General features: G+C 45.2%; 1 protein-coding gene across 1 annotated transcript in view; it reads left to right on the top strand.

Moving 5' to 3' along the window:
* Positions 1-205: 205 nt before the first annotated feature.
* KLHL6 (kelch like family member 6) overlaps positions 206-21500 on the top strand; it is a 56690-nt gene continuing 35395 nt past the window's right edge. Inside the window, exon 1 of the mRNA XM_060100072.1 lies at positions 206-498. Coding sequence (XP_059956055.1) covers positions 206-498 — 293 coding nt within the window. The remainder of the gene's footprint in view (positions 499-21500) is intronic.

The raw sequence follows: 21500 nt of genomic DNA, 5'->3' as shown, positions 1-21500 counted from the left end.
CCTTCTAAGTAATTTCTAAGCTTGTGATGATTACAGAAAGAAGAAGAATAGAAGTTACTGGCGTTTGTAGTAACAGGATGAGAAAGTGCAAGACTTCCTGTTATGTGTGTGTGACAGCTGGTGATAAGTGGAGGGCCCTGCACAGGAAATCCGCTCAGCTTCTGCAATGTGACCTGCCTGAAACTTGGGCACTTCTTCAGTCTGGATGTTGATGGCAGGACAAAGGGGCACCTGGACCATGGACAACGCGGTAGAGAAGAGTTTGGAAGGGCCCCTGGCACCTTCTACAGATGAGCCCTCCCAGAAAAGGGGAGACCTGGTAGAAATCTTAAATGGGGATAAGGTAAAATTTGACGACACTGGACTCTCCTTAATTCTGCAGAATGGCCTGGAGACCCTCCGAGTGGAAAACGCTCTGACAGACGTCATCTTGTGTGTGGACATTCAGGAATTCTCCTGCCACCGCGTGGTGCTTGCCGCGGCCAGCAACTATTTCAGGTCAGCATGCCTAGACCAGAGTCAAACTGGGTGCAGGTCATCAGGGAAATCTGTACTGATGTGAGAGCCCAGTGTAACTAGTTGGCTGTTGCATTTACGGTTTATATATTTATTTCTGTTTGTGTGTCTATTCAAGATTCAAAAAAGGAAGCTATTAAACTTTAAAGTTTAGAATTTAAGTCATATTAAGAGAGATTGCATCTTTTAAAGGTAATGTTTATACATTATGGTGAACCTTAATGTGTATGTGTCTTTGTTCCAGAGGGTGGAAAATTACCAAAGTTATGGGGATTTTCCCCCCACCACCTGACTAGTGTGTTGGAAACATAATGCTGTCTTTGTTCACCAATAGATGTAGAGAAAACAACGTGGCCACTCAAAGTTATCCAATGATCTGCTGAAAATTAGGGGCTTCTGTTTAAGTGCAGTGAGTGGGTAGGAAGGGAAAGCAGTTACAAAGGTGCTTTAGAAGTGAGAGGCCACTAGTTACAACAAATTCAAGGGATCTGGGTTCCATCCCACTCTGCCCCTTCCTGAGCCTGTGACTTGAGGCAAATCACTTAATGCTCTGAGTTTCTGTTTTGTCATCTGTAAGATGGGGACAATAATGCTTACCTCTCAGGATTATTGTGATAATTAAATATGAGAGGGAAAAGAGTCTCACATAGGGCCTAGCATCTCGTAGATGCTCAATATATCTCTGTTGAAATTCTTCGCCTCATTCTGCTTAGTTCAGCTAAGAGCTGTGTATTGGGCAAAAGCTTGGGGGTAGGGCTTTCCTGGTGGCGCAGTGGTTGAGAGTCCACCTGCTGATGCAGGGGACACGGGTTCGTGCCCCGGTCCAGGAAGATCCCACATGCTGCGGAGTGGCTGGGCCTGTGAGCCATGGCCACTGAGCCTGCGCCTCCAGAGCCTGTGCTCCACAATGGGAGAGGCCACAACAGTGAGAGGCCCAGGTACCACAAAAAAAAAAAAAAAAAAGCTTGGGGGTAGGAATGTGGGAAAATCAGGAACCCAGTGAATTCCACTGGATCCAGAGTTCTCCAGATCGATGTAGACATGGTGGGAACCAGTCCCCAAGGGAAATGTGGAAGCAAAAGGTATTTGGAGAACTTGAAAAAGAAATACCCTTGTAATTCTTCTTAATAAGATTCTTCTTAACTCTTCGTTCTGACTGAGGAAATTAAAAACTATTTACCTATGTAAATATCATGGAAGGTATTTTAGTTTTTCATTTTTTGACATGCTTAGGGGAAAAATTCAAAAAGCAAAGTTGACAGATTGTTGTGGGACTGATTAGGTACCGATGTATATGAGGCAAGAGGATATATGGGTTTGTAGGAAGCAGGGCCTGCTATATGCCAGACAGACAGTTATCTGATTTTATTTTTGCAGCAGCATGATGAAGGTGGCTGATATGCCCTTTTACAGATGAGGAAATGAAAACCCAACATTACATATCTAGTCATTGCTGGAGCAAGGATTGGGCACATTCTAGAAATTTTTGTTTTTATTGCAATATAAACTGCCCTAGATTGGAGGCTTTATTCCACAAGAAGTATATAAAAGGTAAAGTGTAGGCACGGCCATAACACTGGGTTCACATAGATAAACACATTATTCACTCTACCAATATTGATCATATGATTTCACATTGATCACAACCCCTTTCAGAAATGAATGACAGTCAACTTAGCTGATGTGCTGAGCACTCACTTTCAGGTTTAATCTTTTTGTTTTGGGTCACTAGAAAACTGCTATTCTAAAATATATAACCGGGACTTCCCTGGTGGCGCAGTGGTTGAGAGTCCGCCTGCCGATGCAGGGGACACGGGTTCGTGCCCCAGTCTGGGAAGATCCCACATGCTGCGGAGCGGCTGGGCCCGTGAGCCATGGCCGCTGAGCCTGCGCGTCCGGAGCCTGTGCTCTGCAACGGGAGAGGCCACAACAGTGAGAGGCCCGTGTACTGCAAAATAATAATAATAATTATTATTATATATATATATATATATATATATATATATATATATATATATATATATATATATATATATACCCAATTAGCAATTTCATTAACTGCTTGATCTGGCTATGAAACAGGACCGCTGGCTGTGTGCTCTTGAGTACATCAATGCTTTCTCCAGTCCTGGGGTTTCTCAGTCTAAACAGAAGGTGTTTGGGCCCAGGTCCTTCCAACCCTGCTGATGTAGGGTGCTTAGGGAAAGTGTGTGCCAGCCCCAGAGGCAGCAACGGGCAACGAGAAGTTGGAGGCGGCCATGCGGTGCACGTGTCTGCCTGTGGATGAAGAGTCTCTTCCCAAATTGCGTGGTTATGAAGGGAAATTCCTTCCATTCTCTTTTGATTCTTATTTTGGTATTTCCAAGGTGACTGTCCTCCTGTAATGACCACAGTCCTAGAGACAGGATTCATTTTCCCGGTACTACTATTAACAACAACTTCTGTTGTTGGACACTTATTGTGGGCCAGTCCCTGTGCCACCTGTGTCACATACACTGTCCCACTTAATCCTCATGACAACCCCCCTGAGGTGGGGAGTTGTCTCCCCATTTCCAGATGAGGAACCAAAACTTGGAGTGTCTCAGTTAACGCAGTGCCCAAGTGAGATTTGGACCTAGGACTGACATTCAGTCTGACGTTGCCTCACCGCCTGTCTTGCTTTGTTTCTAAGATTTTGAAAAGCGTTGGTAGCCAAGTTCCTCTTATGCTCAGACTTTGAAAGGGCAGAGAGTCTGCTCTGTCTGAGAAGCTTCTGACATAGCCCTCTGTGCTCTGGAGGGCCTGAAGCTGGTTGTAAAATTATGTAGGGTTTTTTTTCTTTATTCATTGAGAACATAAATATTTTCCACTAAGTGATTGAACCATAGTTTATTTAACCAATCCTCTATTGATAGACATTTGGATTGTTTCGAATTTTTTGCTATTGTAAACAATGTTATAATAAATAATCTTATACGTCATTTCATATGCATCCAGGAGTGTCTGGGGGTGCATTTCTAGAAGAGGGTTTGCTGCATCAAAGAGAAATGTATCTGCGGTTTTAATGGATATTGCCAGATTCTTTTTTTTTTTTTTTTTTTTTCTGTACGCGGGCCTCTCACTGCTGTGGCCTCTCCCGTTGCGGAGCACAGGCTCCGGACACACAGGCTCCGCGGCCATGGCTCGCGGGCCCAGCCGCTCCGCGGCATGTGGGATCTTCCGGGATCGGGGCACGAACCCGTGTCCCCTGCATCGGCAGGCGGACTCTTAACCACTGCGCCACCAGGGAAGCCCCCAGATTCTTCTTAATAGGGGTTCAATAATTTTGCAATCCCCATGGCCTTGCCAGAAGAGGATGGCATCTAATTTTGGGTTTTTTCCCAAACTGATAGATGAGAAACACTATCTCAGGTTAGTTTTAATTTGTATTTCTCTTATTTTTTATAAGGTCAAACATCTTTTCATATGTTTAAGGGTCATCTGCAGTTCTATTTCTATGAACTCTCATTTCATAGCCTTTCAAACTTTCATTTATATCTTTTTTTTTTTTTTGCGGTACGCGGGCCTCTCACTGTTGGGGCCTCTCCCGTCGCGGAGCACAGGCTCCGGATGCACAGGCTTAGCGGCCATGGCTCACGGGCCCAGCCGCTCCGCACGAACCCATGTGCCCTGCATCGGCAGGCGGACTCTCAACCACTGTGCCACCTCATTTATATCTTTTTATTTTTTTTATTTTTTTTATTTTTTTATTTTTTTTGCGGTATGCGGGCCTCTCACTGTTGTGGCCTCTCCCGTTGCGGAGCACAGGCTCCGGATGCGCAGGCCCAGCGGCCATGGCTCACGGGCCCAGCCGCTCCGCGGCATATGGGACCCTCCCAGACCGGGGCACGAACCCGTATCCCCTGCATCGGCAGGCGGACTCTCAACCACTGCGCCACCAGGGAGGCCCCATTTATATCTTTTTAAATCAAAATTAATTTTTATCAAAGTACTATGTGCAAATAGTTAACAAAGAGTCAAATAGTATTTAAAGGCTTATAATGAAAACCAAAAATTCCTCTTCACTTCCTCCACCCTTCAGTCTTGGTCACTAGAGCCCACCATTTTCAAAATTTAGCTGTTTCTGTTTCTTCTGGTATTATATTTATATTTCTACAAAATACTCTTATACTGCTCTTTCTTCATTTCTCAGGGTTAGACATCATTTATTAATTTTCTTGTAGGTCTGATAAGGATTTAGTGCTTATACCTAACTCCCTTCCCTTCCCTATCATCTCTCAATGTAATGTTATCACATTTTTGATACATTTGGATTAAGAGTTTACATTATATCTATGAAAACATTGTTTCCTGTTGAGCCAAATTGTGTTTTATGATTACATTTTCTTTCTTGTAAACCTTCTTGTCTTTCCTGAAGTTAATAACTCACTCTTTTTTCCATTTGCTTAGTTTTTGGGGTATCTTTTGCTCACAGCCTCTCCACAGTGATCTTTCATGTCTCCAAATGCATCAGAGGATCTACCACTTCTTTATCTTATCACTTCCATTACCCTATACAGCTTCTCTGAACCTGCTGCCCAGCTGTTGTCTAGCTGCATATGTAACCACGGTGGCTATAAATAGGAACTATATTAGTAACTCAGACAATGTAGTTCTCTTTGGGGGCCTATTTAAAAGTCTGCAATGGAATGAGGAATCTGGGAACACACGTAGAGTTGAGGCTGAGAAAAGGGTGAGGGAGAATAAAGCTTAGAAAAATCGAGGGAAGCACAGATTTAACATTTATAATAATATTTTTTAAAAGTTTATAAGATTACTAGTGTCTTTTATAAGATTGCTCCAAAGCTGCCATTTGTGTTTTGTCTCTGGACAGGTCCCCAGATCAAAGTCATTAGAAGCGCTTGCGCATCCTGCATACAGGGCCCCACTTCCCAAATGATCTCCATTTAAGCCAGTGTCCATTTGCAGGGGAGCAACTCACCGCAGAATATGGCAAATTCTGATGTTGACCCATGAGGGCAACCATGCTGTGATTCCCAGGGTTGGCAGAGGGAGGGGGGTAGTGCTGATGTAGGGAGGGGTCCCCAGGCTACTCAGTCCTACGTGATGACTGGCTCTTCCTACATGAATATATAAGCTTCCAGGCTGAGGCTGTCAACAGCAAGCTCCTTTGTTGCTGCTCCTTGGCCCCTGCCTTGCACCTCAGTACCTCAGTCTCTGGGTCTGGTTCCCTGAAGCTATGATAAGGGGACTTTAACCACTAGCTACAAAAATCAAGCACAAGGCCAGGAATGGGAAGGGTACTGTGGGCACAATCTATGAATAATTATTCTATATTAACCAATTACTGGATGGCAGAAAGGGGGGCAAGAGACTACTCATAATTTCTGTTTATATGTAATCCTTTGCATTTTCTCCATAATGACATAAGATATCTAGAAAGGAGGCAGTAAGTGCAGGTGGTAGAATAAACAAGAATGAGTTAAAGCCATCTGGGTCTGGATTGAAGATCTGGCTAATGGCAAAAACATTGAGAATTGCTACTGCCACAGTGGGTACTGCTGATGAACTCAAATGGACTGATGATTGTACTTGGCATTGATTGGCACTGGGTTCTGTATTTTACACTTTAATATTGTCCTTTTGGCAGAACGAATATGGTGGTTAATATTTAAGTACTATAGGTCTATAATCTCTTATCTGCAATTTCAAAATCCCCAAAGTGCTGAAAACGGAAAAGTTTTTCATAATTTATTAGATGGCCAAATCCAACTGGAACCCCACTCATCTCCTCTTCTGAACTGAGAGGAGGCTACTTAGAGTCTTTATTATTTCACTTAGGACAACTATTCATATGTTCACTGCTGAGGTGTTAATGTGTTCGATTAAGGAGTGCTGGAGGTACTATGTAGTATTCATGATATGGTAATAGCCAAACAATTCTGAATGCCAAAGCACATCCAGCTGCAAGATTTTAGGGTAAGGGATTATGGAACTTTCTGATAAAGTTAATTTTCATTTTGATATTTTTCTTCTACCTTTTTTCATCTACATATTTTAATATACTTGTAAACATAGTTTATGTATAATTTGCATCTTGCTTTGCACCCTTTTTTCTTAAAACCTTTTCCCCATAGTGCTCATAGTTTTCATAACTACTATTTATTTATTTATTTATATAGCTACCATTTTTAACAGAAGCATAATATGAAAATCATTCATCGTGAATATAGGTTGTTTCCAAAATTTTGTTTTTATAAAGTATGTAGTCATAAACACCTTGTATTAAGTACTTTACACAGCTTGGAAAGTGGAAAGGCTAACATTTTTTTAGCATTCATGCATGCCAGGAACATTGTTGGATTCTTTTTCGTTTCATTTAATCTTTTTTTATTAAATAACGACACGTAGATAGTATTGTCTCCATTTCACCCTCCAGAGAATTCACTTTGCTAGGAAGAACGGTTTCCCTATTGGGATCCAAACTGAAAACAGACCTCTCCACTGGGCAGAAATATGGCTGTTAGGACATTTCCTGTGCAAGACCATTAACTCCCCTTCCCTGCCATGCACTAGTGTGGTCTACATAAGCTGAAAATGAGGAGAAGATGTAAAAATTATTGCCTCTGAGTGCTTGCACACACATGCACAGGCAGGATATAGTAGGAACACTCACCCAGTTTGTGTCTGGGGGCTGATCTGACAGATGCTGGTAGCAAAGACCCAGCATGCCTTAGGGTACTGGCCTGGGTCAAAGGGCTAAGTGAGAAATCAGGAGGCAGGTCAGGGTGTGAGGTGAAGAGACAGTATGCTTTCAAAGTATAGGACCTCAAGAACCTATGAGACATCATTGCGGCTGGAACCAATAACTGTTGATATAGTGGAAAGAACACTATCCTAAAATTCTGTCACTGGAATTTGAGTCCAGACCCTGCCCCTTCTTGGCTGTGCAAATGTTGGAGGAATCGTTTGGCTCCTCTGAGGCTCAGCACCTTTATCAACAATACAGTGAGCCTGGACTTCCCTGGTGGCGCAGTGGTTAAGAATCCACCTGCCGGGGCTTCCCTGGTGGCGCAGCGGTTGAGAGTCCGCCTGCCGATGCAGGGGACACGAGTTCGTGCCCCGGTCCGGGAAGATCCCACATGCCGTGGAGCGGCTGGGCCCATGAGCCATGGCCGCTGAGCCTGTGTGTCTGGAGCCTGTGCTCCGCAACGGGAGAAGCCACAACAGTGAGAGGCCCGCATACCACACACACACACACAAATATATATATATATATATATATATATATATATATGGAATCCACCTGCCAAGGCAAGGGACACGGGTTCGAGCCGAGGTCCGGGAAGATCCCACATGCTGCATTGCAACTAAGCCCATGCGCCACAACTACTGAGCCCGCACACCTAGAACCCGAGCTCCGTTAACAACCGCAACAAAGAGTAGCCCCCGCTTGCCGCAACTAGAGAGAGCCCGTGCGCAGCAACGAAGACCCAACAGAGCCAAAAATAAGTAAGTAAATAAATAATTTTATTAAAAAAAAAACAAAGCAAACAAAAAAAAACAATACAGTGAGGCTAATGATTTGTGTCTACTTATCCTGGTGAGTTATTGTGAAATACACATAATAAAACAGATTCACTCATAAATTTATTTGCCTAAACATTTTATGCATGGTAGTAAGTCATATTTCTTAGTTCCAAGGAATAGAAATCAACTGGCTCTTCTGAGAAGGGGATGTAGGTAGGTAACTCACAGAATCCTCCAGAAGGCTGGAGTACCAAACTCAGAAAACAGACAGGAGCAAGGGAGGCCAGGCAGTGGCCAGGACTACAACCTAAAGCCGCCACCTAGAACCCTTGTGGGGAGGACTCCCTTGCTGCTGCAGGACCTTTGAGGCCAATGCTAGCACGGCTGTGGCCCCTGGCACTGCGGCCACTGCAGTCTCGGGAAACTGGAGGCTGCTGCTGCTTCTGCTGCCTCTACCAGAACAGGTTTTCCTCTGTTCCTGCCTCTGCACCACCAGCTCCCAGTGCATAGCCTGGTGTTGGTTTAGCTGATTGGTCATGTCTGAGTTACACATGTTAAGGTATTAACTGTGACAAGCTGGAAAGTGAGCATCAGACTTTGCAGCTTCTAGATAGGGAAGTGGCTTCTGCCACAAACTACATCTCATTCAGAGGAAGATTTGCCACACCTCAGGAGGGTTTCAGATGCTGGGCAACCAAAAATTGCCAAGGGTCCATTACATGCAGCGACTATGTGACAGGCCTGCATCAGAGGCAGAATAGGGCTTAAAGTAATATGAGATAAACAAGTATTAGGGAATTCCACTGCTCTTGTCACATATGCATCAGAGATAAGGATTCTGAGAACCTAGAAGACAAGAGGACAATTACTTGCACTTTCCTTCCTCCTCTCCCTCCAAATTGTGGGTAGGCCTGGGCATACCTGTGAGAGTATATGGCATCATCCATCATATATGGACTAGAATCAGGCTGAAAGTGTGAGCTACCACTGCAGTAGCTGGCATTCAGCAGACACCCTGTAAATGTTTGACATGAATAAAAACTTGATATTCCTCCTGCAGGTTCTGTCACTAAGTGGCATCCTGGTCAGAGCAGGAAGTCCTCAAAGAGTTGGGAGGCCATTGCACAACTTTAGAAAAGGGAAGGATGATAAAGTGTGGTCGCCATAGGAAAAATTAGAAGGAGCAGTGAGAACATCCAAATGCTTCAGAATGTTGTGGATTCAATAGGTCACTCATGTGACCATCTGGACACAGATGTGCTATGCCTACACAGTGACTCCTGCAGACCTTTCTTAGGATTGGAAGATGCTGGGCAGAGGTTGCTGCCTTAGGGCAGAAGTGCAATCAGGTCCTTTGAATTTTCAATAAAATGTAAGCTCTATCATCTCCACCCTGGTGTCTAGGGCATGTGGATCTTCTTTCAATCAAGAACAGAAAAAAATATTCTTCTCCACTTTTGAATAATGTTCCGTGCAGCATTCAACTAAAACACAACAGAGAAATACTTTCATCATTTACATCTTAAGTTCTGAGCTTTATCCCTGCATCAAGTACATGGATATGTAACAGTCTCTTTATGAAAATGCCTTTACAGAACTAAATTCTAATATAGTAAATGCCAAACAGTCCCTGAGAAGAGATGGTCAGATGCAGAACATCTGTGTTCTTGGTAAAACCTCCTTGGACCTCACCATCCATCTCATTGCTCAATGTTCCTGTATTAGTCAGCATTCTCTTGGTTGCAAGGGATAGGAACTCAAAGTCAAACCAGCTTAGGCAAAAGAGGAAGGTATTTGGCCACATAACAAAAGCATAGGAAGGGCCGGAATGTAGCAGAGCCCAGGAGGAAGAGGAACAAAGGCCTTGAATGCAGTCGGGGAGATTTCTTCCCATCCATTTGGCTTCTCTCTCGGGTAGGGTTACTCAGGTGCACTTCTGCCTCATGATGGGGAATTTGCCTGTTGGCAGCTCTGAGACTCAATTCTCCCAGCTTTTGTTCTAGGGAGAAACTGAGAGGCTAGCTTCAGTTTGAAAGTCCGCAGGAAAGACTGATTGGCTCAGTTCCATTCAATTACCCAGTCCTAGACCAATCACTGTCAGGAACATGGGGCACAATGGTCAGCCCAACTTAGCTCAGGAGTCTATTGTTGGACGAAGAGGTGAGTGTGTGTGTGTGTGTGTGTGTGTGTGAGACACAGAGAGAAAGAGAGATGTCTATAAAAAGATGAGAGCTCCTACTTGAACCACATAGTTTGAGTGGGACCTGGGTGGGGAGAAGAGCATTTTCCAGAAAGAGAAGGGGGGTGGTACTGGACAAAAGGAAAAATAAATTTCCATTAAAGACAGATAACAGATCCTGGCTTACTTTTTAATTAGCCAACTTGTTATACTTCTGTATTTGCTTTGGCTGTCAGGAAGCTCAGTGCATTAGCTTTCCTTAGCCTAGGTTTCCATGATATATTCTCCTCCTACTTTAATTCCTTAGTTCTTATCTTCTTATTTTTTGTTGTTACTGTTTTATTTTATAATACCTCTGCTGCTTTAGTATAAGCCGTCTCAAGTTCTTTTGGAGAAGCCATTTCTGTATAAAGATAAATCCCCGTTGCTATGAAAGAATATCATTTAGCCAACCTGTATGTCCTCTGCCAGCTGTAAGGATTCTGTTATTCTTTTAGTACATGTAACTTTTATGGAAAGCTTCAAGGCCACAATAATTGCAGGAGTGCTGACACTGTTATGACTTTAAAACACAATCAGGGACTTCCCTGGCGGTCCAGTGGTTAAGACTCCTTGCTTCCACTGCAGAGGTACGGGTTCCATCCTTGTTGGGGAACTAAGGCCCTGCATGCCATGCGGCAAAAAAAAAAAAAACCAACAAAAACCACACAATCAAACCAAAAGTTGCATCATAGCTTTTTCTGAGGAGACACTCAGGGATCTATAAAAATTAATGATCAGGGCCTCCCTGGTGGCGCAGTGGTTGGGAGTCCGCCTGCCGATGCAGGGGATACGGGTTCGTGCCCCGATCTGGGAGGATCCCATATGCCGCGGAGCGGCTGGGCCCGTGAGCCATGGCCGCTGGGCCTGCGCATCCGGAGCCTGTGCTCCGCAACGGGAGAGGCCACAACAGTGAGAGGCCCGCATACCGCAAAAAGAAAAAAAAAAAAAAATTAATGATCAGCAGCTTTGCATAGAATGATCCAGGTCTAGGGTCAAGTAAGAGCTGACTGGCATTCAAAAGATCACATCATGTAGAGCAAGCTCAGGCTTGCAGGGGGCTGGTGTTGGGGGAATTAGGGGAGCAGCAGATGCCTGGTGAGTAATTCCAGGAAGGTGAGGTTGGTGGACACAGCACACAAAAGAAACAGGACAAAGAGAATGGAGATCAGGAAATTTAGGAAAGTTCTCAAATGACTGGCAGTATCCTTAAAGCTCAGGAGAGCAGGTTGGCTTGGCAGACGATGTCTATTTTACAGATGACCCCAAAGAAGGAGCGGGGGAGAATTCTTAGTAATTGCTGTGAAAAGCTGCACTCCTTCCACACTTCTTCGTGTACCACTAGTGATCTATAGGCCTTTAATTGAGGAACACCGGATCCTATAACCTCTCTTAAGGTGCAAATATCTGGGGGTTGGGGGCACAAAATATTAAGCTTTCAGTACTATGGTGTTGAGCGGGTTTAGAGAAATTCCACCCACTTACCCATTCACGTATTCATTCAACTGGCACAAATTTATCAAGGCCAGGCACTGAATGCACAAAGGTGAATGAGTTATGGTCCTTGCTTGACTTCGAAATCACAATAAGTTGGAAGAGAGAGACAGGTAAATCAGTGTTTCAGTACTGGGTAATGAGGGATATGATAGAGCTCTGCTTATGGAAGGGGCATGAAATTGTTACCGACCCTTTAGAGTCGTGCCCCAACAAGGGTCCTCCTGCCTGGTGTCACTCGTGCCCATAGAACGAGACCGAGTTTGGTTCTGAAGCAAAGGAAAGGTTTATTCTTTGATCAGAGAATGGAGAAGTGCCAGCTGTCACTCTAGAGCACACACTCTCCTGAGAGGCCGTGGGTGGGGCTGCTTTTATAAGGCTTTCCTCGGAGGGGAGGGTACCGAGTTCTCACTGGGCTGGCGCAGGTGTGCTGCCCACACTCTGAATTGCAGTGCAGGGCACAGCATCTCTGCACACGGCCCACTGCCCTCTTGAATTGCGGTGTTGAGCTCAGCGCTTCTGCTCACAGTCTGGGAGCTGAGGTGTCCAGCTCGGTGCTTCTGCCCAGGGAACTCTAATCTGATGAGTTAGTTAGGTGCAAGGCCTCTGCACGTGACCCCCTACAGGCAAACTAAGCACAAAAGAAGACGTTAGACCTTATCTTATCAGCTAGAGTCCATCTTATTTTTCCCTGGGGACCCCAGTGGGCTTTGCCAGTGACAAAGTCAGACTGGAGAAAAAGCAGTCAGCGACGGCTTCCTGGAGGAGGTGATATCTGAGCAGAGTTTTAAATGATGAGTAGGCATTGGACCAAGGGGACCAAGAAGAGGGGAGAAAGGGAGCTGTGTTCCAGGCCGAAAAAAGCCACATCTGGGAAAGTATCATGCAGCGTAAGGACAGGGACCACAGGTAGAAGATTAAAGTTGGAGTAAAGGATATGTGTGGGCTAAGAAGGCCAAGAGAGATGGGCAGGATAGGGTAGCATGAAAAGTTTGTTGGGTTAGGAGGGAGAGTGTGAAATGTACCTTATAGGAAGTGGAAGACAGGGAAGAGTTTTTAATGAGGAGAGTGATCCAACCTCTCTGTTAACCCTTTGGGCAGTGATGTGGAGGCCCTGATAATCTAGGGAGACCCTCAGGTGGTTGCAGACATTACAGGTGGAGGAAATGAGGTTGGAATTAAGGCTGAGGCAGCGGGGACGGGGAGACAGTCTCAAGTGACATTCGGAGTCCTCTCTAAGGGCCCTCAAGGCAGCCAGACAACAGAGAGCCAGACAGAAAGGAGGAGGGCAGCACTGGCTGGTGAGAAGGGGAGGAAGAAAGCAGGGCTGGGGACTGGAAGACAAACCATACTTCTCTGAGCTTCAAGACTGGAAAGAGAAAGAGAAGGCAGTGTAATTTTATCAGTCCTCCACCCACCCGTGCCACCCCACTGTAGAGCAAAACCCGGAAAGAGAACAAGTAATTTCTTTCTTTCTTTCTTTTTTAAAGATTTGTTTATTATTTATTTATTTGTTTTCTTTGTGGTTTTTTTGGCTGCATCGGGTCTTAGTTGTGGCACGCGGGATCTTCGTTGAGGCATGCTGATCTTTCGTTGCGGCGCGTGGGCTCTTTGTTGTGGTGCGTGGGCTTCTCTCTAGTTGCAGTGCGCGGGTTTTCTCTCTCTAGTTGTGGTGCGTGGGCTCCAGAGCATGTGGGCTCTGTAGTTTGCGGAACTTGGGCTCTAGTTGAGGCATGCAAGCTCAGTAGTTGTGGTGTGCGGGCTTCTCTCTAGTTGTGGCGTGCGGGTTTCTTCTCTCTCTAGTTGTGGTGCGGGCTCCAGAGCACGTGGGCTCTCTAGTTGAGGAGCATGGGCTCAGTAGTTGTGGCACGCGGGCTTAGCTGCCCAGAGGCATGTGGGACCTTAGTTCCCCAACCAGGGATCAAACCCACATCCTCTGCATTGTAAGCCGGATTCTTTACCACTGGACCACCAGGGAAGTCCCAGGACAAATAATTTCAAAGTAACTGAAGCTCTGAATTTTTTTGTGTGTGTTTTTAACACTTTGAGGGAGACACACACCACAACTATTAAAATCTGTTCCCCTCTCTTATCCACATCTCTGATTGCTGCTGGCTTTTAGGATATCTTTGTATGAATTTTAAAAATTTCTGTCTGGGTGGACCAGTTAGAAATATGTGCTTCTTCCCCTGGGGACTGTTGCTGTCCACATCAGGGCTCAGGACTTGGTGAGTGCAAATGGATGTCAGCCCCAACTCTGGCTCCGTCTGGGCAGCCCTGGGGGTAGCCCAGCCTGAGGTAACTCCTCCTTTGCCTCTTGTTTCAAAACTCCTCTCCATCCCCAGCTAGAAGATCTCCTTTCGCCCTCCCACTTTCCTCTGGATTCTGTATCATAAAAGCCCAAAGAACAGGCCTGGAAGTCCGGATTCCTCTGTAGCAGCTGGTGGTGGGAGAAGTCTGGAACACATATATGATCATCTTTGCCCTGTCACAGTAGGGATAACTTTTAGGACTGGGGAAGCCTCAACATTTGAATACCTTGGGGTGAGGATTGGGACCAGTTCGCATGTTTTTAAGTGGTCAGAGACAGGGAACGCTCAGAAAAATCTCTAAGCAGAGGCTGATCCTTGATTTCTGGATAATGACATGGAAGCCATAAGGAAACCAACGTGGGGTATTGCGGGGGGGTGTTGAGATGGAAAATGTTTGGAAAAAGAGTGACAAGGAGCCTCCAGGGCAACAGCCTAGTCAGGATGTGGCAGTGGGTAGGAAGCACAAATGTTGACTCTGTTCCCAGACTAAGGGAAGTGAGAATCAGAGCAGACCTCATTGAAGAGGGTTGTGAGGGAAGCAGTGTTTCGTTTGCAGAAGCCAGGTTTCACCTTTGGGCAAGGAAGTGGAAGATGTGCAAAAGCAAATTAAGGTGAAGAACAACCACGATGTTTTGTAATGTAAAATCTCAGGAAGGAAGGCTTGGGATAAACACCATGGGCTTGGGGTTCTGATTTAGAGACTCACTGGAAAATATAGTTCTTCACACACATACTTTGCTCCAATCAATTGGTCTTGGAGGTCCTTGTTATTTATTCTCATGGCAGTTAGGGGAGAAATGTGGGTTTGGAGACAAGGGGGGTCCACTTGGCCTACAGGAGCAAGTATAGGACTGAGCTGTATGCGTACCTTCCTTTTCATCCATCCATCCATCCAACAAATATTGAGTGCCTACTATGGGCCAGTAAATAAGAAGTGAGAGAGGAATAAAATCCAACCCTTGCCATTAAGATCCTCATGAATCTAATAGAGGGAAAAGACACATTAAAAATAGGCCCTATAGAGTGTACATAGAGTCCTGTCTGCAGCCCAAAGGTGTTGATGTAAACAGAGGCACATGTTGGAAACTGCTAGCTATTGATACCTCATGGAATGGGGAAGTGGGTACACAGATCAGACTGTGAAGAGCCTTGTATAGCAATGTTGAGAGTACTTTAACATTTCTTTTTCTGGGCACTTTTTATTTAGTCTTCTTTAGCATTTGGTTCCATTTTTTATTCAGGATTTCTCTGGTCCAGTTGTGTCGGTCAGGACTGTGCATTGCAAATGGCAGATATTCAGTTCCAATTGGTTCAAGCATATAAAAAAAGAACTTATTTGCTCACATGATTTAAAAGTCCAGTGGTATTGGTTTCAGGGTTAGTTGGATCATTGTGCTCATATAATGTCATCAGGGCTCAGTTTCACAGTCTGTCTGTTGTCTCTCCTTTGTGTTGGTCTCTCTCTCAGGGGGGTCTTCACACATGGAAGCAAGAAGGTCTCCAGCAGCTCTGAACTTTTATTTCTCTCAGCTCAGCAACTGCAGTGGGAAGAGAGCTTCATTTTCCCAGTAATTCCAGAGCAAGTTCTGGAGTTGGTTTCAATTGGACTGGCTTCTTCCTGTGCCCATCTGTGACTCAATCACTGTGGCTTGGGAGACATCCCACCAGACTGGTATTGGAGGAGGGGTCGTTCCCCAAAGGAAAATCTGGTTTCTCCTCCTAAAGTGATTAGGAATGATGTTGGGCAGACAAAACAAGAACTTCCCGTTATATCTTTGTGGCTGAATCATCGCTGAATTCTGGCCACAAGCATTTGCTGTGACTGATGTTGATCCTGCCTGACCTTGCAGGTTAGTACAAGCCCTTCTTTCTGTCACAAACTTGGATGGGCTGAGGCCATCCATGGCATGCAGAGGCCTCAGCAATGGTCCCGTAGGGCTGAGAGGGACTCTGATTCTATAGAAACATGGCTGGCGTTCAGGTCCCCTAGGGGTACATGTTCAGCATCCTTGAGGAATGGTGAACTTGGGCAAGGAGCTTAGTAGAGGCAGTTCTTTTGAGGTCTGATGATGTTTTTTTTTTTTTTTAATTAAAAAAAAATTTTTTTTACATCTTTATTGGAGTGTAATTGCTTTACAATGGTGTGTTAGTTTCTGCTTTATAACAAAGTGAATCAGTTATACATATACATATGTTCCCATATCTCTTCCCTCTTGCGTCTCCCTCCCTCCCCTGATGACGTTTAGAGTCAGGCGTGGGCAGCTCTGGGGTTCCAGCTCGTCTGTCAGCTTGGAGCAAATACTGAGCCAGCAGCTGTGAATTCAGAGAGCTGACTCCAGGCCCCAGAGAGAGACAACAAAGTGCCGTTAGTCATGTCTCTGGAGTGGAAAGAGAGATGCCCATGAACCTCTCAATCCTTCTCTGAAGGCATCCCTCCAGGTGTGTGAGATTTACATGTGCACAGCAGATTAAGAACAGGGAATTGCGCACTGTTTGTGACTAATAGGGTTTTGCCACCACATCCTGTTTCAGAACTACTAGATCTAATGAAATGTGTTACTTGAATATAAGCTGCAGGGGCTCTGTATAAACAGCTAAGTTAGAGAAAGACTTAAGAGGCCAGGACAAGGCCTGCTTCTATCTAAAACCCCACCAGGTTGGGAAGTGGAAGAGGAGTACTACCCCCATCCCCACTTCCAATGTGGGGGCCAGCCCTAGGCCTCATGGAATTCTAGGAGGGCTGGATCTCAGAAGATGAGAATCTACAGGGAGGGAAGACTTTCAAGGACATGTCTGTTCCAGAACGACAGCCAGTTATTTCCTCGACCTGGACCTTTGTCCAATCTCCTCATTCTCAGGGTGAGCCAAGGGGAGCTGGGTTGGAAAGTGAGGTGACCTCTCTCTAGGGCATTGGTTCTTAAACTTTGGTTTGCAAAACAATTATGGGCAGGGGCCGGGTGAGCCAAATAACGTTCATATTCCCACTGTCAGAGATTTTGATTCAGTAGGTCTAGGATGGGTGAGGTTCAGAATTCTGCGTTCTTAGCAAACACCCCAGGAATTCTTATGCAAGCTATCTATGGAATATACTTTGAGACCCACTGTCCTTGAGGTTGGAGTGTCTGCAGGCCAAGGATGTGGGCAGGAGTCATGTGTTGGGACAGGGTCTACATGGTAGGGCTTAGGGAACAGCTTGAGGTCAGAAACTTGGCTGAGCCAAATGTCTACATACACCCTTTGTTTAGGAAATGGCAGGTGGAAGGTTTGGTGTCTTCAGCTTAGAGGTGCTGGGGGACTATAGTGATGTCATCCCTTGCTAGGTCACCCTTGCATCTGCTGACTCCCTGCTTCCTTTGGAGTGGAAACCCCTTTGATTGGCCATATTGGGTTTATATCCAATAATCCTTTCTTAACAATATAATGTTCATTGAGCAGCACATGATTACTAATTTAAAAATATTTTTAGCCAGTTTATACATATAGACATATAACCTTAAGTAGAATTTAACTCAGTTTGCAACCAGTGTTAGAGCTATTTCCAACCCTGAATACCTCACCGATGCAGAAGAATTAGCTCCTGGTATGAATGGGGGTGGCGAAGGGATTAGAAGATGAACAGAGCAGGGGTCAGCATGGGTGGAGCTGGTCTAAGAATGAGAGAGTGGGGGTGGTGGAGGTGAATATTTGTTTATAGGACTGTGATTGGGGTTAAAGGTTCAGGAAGCAGGAAGTTCAGTGGCAGGTGTGGAGGCCTGGGAAGAGGGTGGGCCATAGCGAAGCTGGGCTGTTGAAAAATCCTGAGTGGACGACATTTAGGAACTGTCGGAGCATCAAGAACTCATTGAATTTGTGAGTGGAAAGTTCTGGTGTGGGTGTGTCCTCTTTAAGCTCCAGGCCCTAGACTCGGTTCCCTACGGGCAGCCTCTTCAGCCTCATCCTTCAGAGAGTGTTTGATAATTCTTGGAGGTGCAGATTCCTGTCAAAAGCAAACATATGAGGGCTAGAAGCACAAGCTCATTCATTCATTCATTCATTTATTCTCTCTCCAGATATTTACTGAGTCTCTACTAGGTTCCAGGCACTATTCTAGCCTCAGGGATATAGCATTGAAAATGGCACAATCCCTGCCCTCACTCAGCTCACATTCTAGCAGGGAGACAATTATTAAACTTGCTAACAATAGATGTGTGATATAATTTCAGGTTGTAACAGGGTTATGAAGAAAAACAAAAGAGATGATGTTAGGGAGTGACTGTTTTGGACTGAGCGTCAGGGATGGTCACCCTGAGGAGGGGACATCTGAGTAGAGACCTGAATGAAGTCAGGAGTGAGGTTGGCAGAGCTTGGTGGGGAGCGAAGCCCAGGCAGAGTGATGGGGCCATGGCCTGACTTCATTCCAGGAGACTTTTGGGCCCATGGCTGTCTTCACGGCTGTTGTGGGAGATGAGCTCTATTTCGGGATTGGCACTGACTCACTGCTGAAGTATTGGGCAACTGACTCCTTACTCTGAGATTATTTCTAACTGTAAAAAGAGGATCTTCATAGCCACCTCTGTTTTACAAAAATCTCATGAGACTTGGTCAGTGTTTGTCTAGAAAATATTGTTATTACACAAAAATTTTATTTACCTCCTGTAAAAGCTAAGGGCGAAATGGTTAGTAACTAACCCAGCTGTGCTCTTGGGGAGCAAAATGTGGTCTGGTTCACTCAGTGCTGACACTTAGTTTGACCCCCTAAAGATGGCTTTGAATTAGTGCTGATTTTCTTGATTTTAGTGCACTGGTGAGCTCCAGATTAAGAGCCCAAAGTCCTAGGTTCTGGTCCCCATTGTATTGCCAACAACCTGTAGGGTCCTAGGCAATTCACTTAACTTTTACCTCAGTCTATCACCTATAAAATGGGTATAATAATCAAAAGAGATGATAGTGTTTGCCCTACAAAGGCTATACACATAATGTGAGCGATTACTGTTTTTAAAGTAGAAACCTAGGGATGGCCCATTTTGCCCAGGAGGTCCCAACTTTGCTAAAGTGTATCCATGGATCTCCTGGAGAGCAGCAGGAGGTCTAGGAGTTTGGTCTATGAGAAATATGTAGTTTTCTCCTTAGTTTCATGTTATCTGTGTTCAGCACGGTGTCTGGGGCCCAGGAGAGTTTATTTAGGTGGCAGAAAATCAGTGAAAAAGTCTCAGAGGAAAGCAGAGGAACGCTGGGAATTTGGGACCCAAACCAGGCCAAAAAAGCCCCAGAAGAAGGACAGTCTTTGGAGCACTTCCTTTCCTCTCTCCCATGAACATTTATTGAGCTCCTACTGTGTGCCCACACCATGCTAATGTCTCTAAGGCAGTTTGTGAGCGGCCCTAGCCCTAACTCTATGCTGAATGGGTGGTGCACAGCCGTGCAGGGACCTGACTGGACCAAGCCCAACGCTGGCAGGTCCCGGCTTGGGAGTCAGAGTGCGGTCGGCTGCCTGCTCCGAGTATCTCCCACAGCCTGCCGAGATTCCTCTGACCTGGTCTGAGATGCCTTCCCTTAGTGAGTGCTGGGTATTGTTCCAGCCACGTGGTGAGTGGTAATTATCTTATTCTTCCCAGCAGCTCACTGGGGTCAGGACTATTGTTATATCATTCCACAGAAGAGGAAACTGAGGTTTGCTCCCTTGTACAAAGTCACGTGGTGAGTTAGCGTCAGAGCCTAGATAGCTCAGCCCCTCCACCTTCCAAAAGCCAGCACTGCAGCTCTTCTTCCCACCCCCCCCTAGGCTCCTGGAATCATGCTGCTTGTGCACATGCACACCCACACACATCAAAACCCAGAAGGGCCTGAGAAATTACCTACTCCTGGGGTGGCCTGTAACTAAGACTGTCACAAGGTGCTGGAGTATCACAGCCCAGCTTCTTTGCCTCTTTTGGGGACAATTCTGGAATGTATTCTCCAGAGGTCCCTTTCAGGACTAGGCCAAAGTGACTTTCTGTATGACTTCTGTTTTGCTTGGCCTCCTCCCCCGCCTCATCTTGCTCCCCCATTCCCCTATAACACATCACTAGCTATTGAGGGTTGGCTTCAGGGGATTCCAGACACCCAGTTAAGTATTGGCTGAGCTGGGCCAGGATGTTATTCAGTGACCGATTCCAAGAGAATTCAGAAGCTGCGTCTAGCAGTGACAGCCTGATCAAGAGTCCACATGATCCCAGAGATCCCAGTAATCATGTCACATGGGACCCCCAAAATACATAGGCTTCCGAAGAGCCCCTTGAAGTGCAAGGCATTGAATGAGACAATTTATATACCTATCTCATTTAATATTAAAACATCTCTACAGGAGACTTTTTCAGTTTTCATTAGAATGTTTGAGATCATGCAGATTCAACAAAATTCACCTTTTACTAATTTTAAAATCACATTTTAGGTGAAGGGGTACTTTTAAATTTCACTTTGGTAGGATTCCACTGGTATGTTGCCTCAGTTACATGAAGCTTCATTTGACCCCATCATCAGTGCCCACCCTCTCCTGTTAAATGTCCTGTTACCCATATATTCATGTACACAACATTCATGTGGGTAACATTCACTTTAACCCCTGAGATGATTGCAGATCTGGGTGACCCAACAGCAGAGTTCAGGACTGATGCTCTGGAGCTGCGCTGCCTACTACAGTGGCCACTAGCCACATGTGGCTATTGAGCGTATGAATTATGGCTGGTCTGGATCGAGATGTGCTTTAAGTGTGAGGTATACCTGAGGGATTTTGAAGACTTAGTATGAAAAATAAGATTGTAAATTATCTCATTAATAACTAAAAATATTTACTACCTGTTGACATGGTAATATTTCTGTATGTATTAGGTTAAATAAAAGATTAAAATTAATTTTATCTCTTATTTTTAACGTAAAAATTATGGTTACTAGAAAATCTTAAATTACACATACAGCTTGCGTCATATTTCTATTGGGCAGCTCTGCTCTAGAGACTCAAACAAAGGGAGGTTTAGGGAGTGAGGTTGTCCGACTCTTCCCAGGAAGACAGGCTGAGCTGGGAAGAAATTGTGTGGTTGCCATGATGGCAGGGTTCGCTGTGGGATCAGGAGGCAGCCAGGTGAGTGCTTCATGACCTCACTTTACAACATGTGTGGTTCCACAGATGGCTCTGTGCCCCTCTGGCCAAGAGACTTTATGGCTGAAAAAACTGGCTTGTAAATCAGTCGTCTACCCAAAGGACACCACGGCTCCTCTGGTTCCAGGCTGGCATTCGTTAACTTTGCAGAATTCACATTTGCTCTCTGTGTCATGCTGTCATATTCTTGTTGGGGAGGGGGAAGAGGCCAGTTGAGAGAGGAGAGAAGAGGAGGGAGAAGGGTAGGAAGATTATTATTGATTAAAACAAAGACAGGAAGAAGGACAGAGGGAGACCCAGGGGAGAAGATCTCATGGGCTAAAACAACAGGTTCAAA

This window comes from Mesoplodon densirostris, chromosome 5 (assembly GCF_025265405.1).
Source record: "Mesoplodon densirostris isolate mMesDen1 chromosome 5, mMesDen1 primary haplotype, whole genome shotgun sequence".
NCBI classification, from domain to species: Eukaryota; Metazoa; Chordata; class Mammalia; order Artiodactyla; family Ziphiidae; genus Mesoplodon; species Mesoplodon densirostris.
Note: the sequence above shows the minus strand (reverse complement) of the source record. Positions and strands in the feature narration are given on the sequence as shown.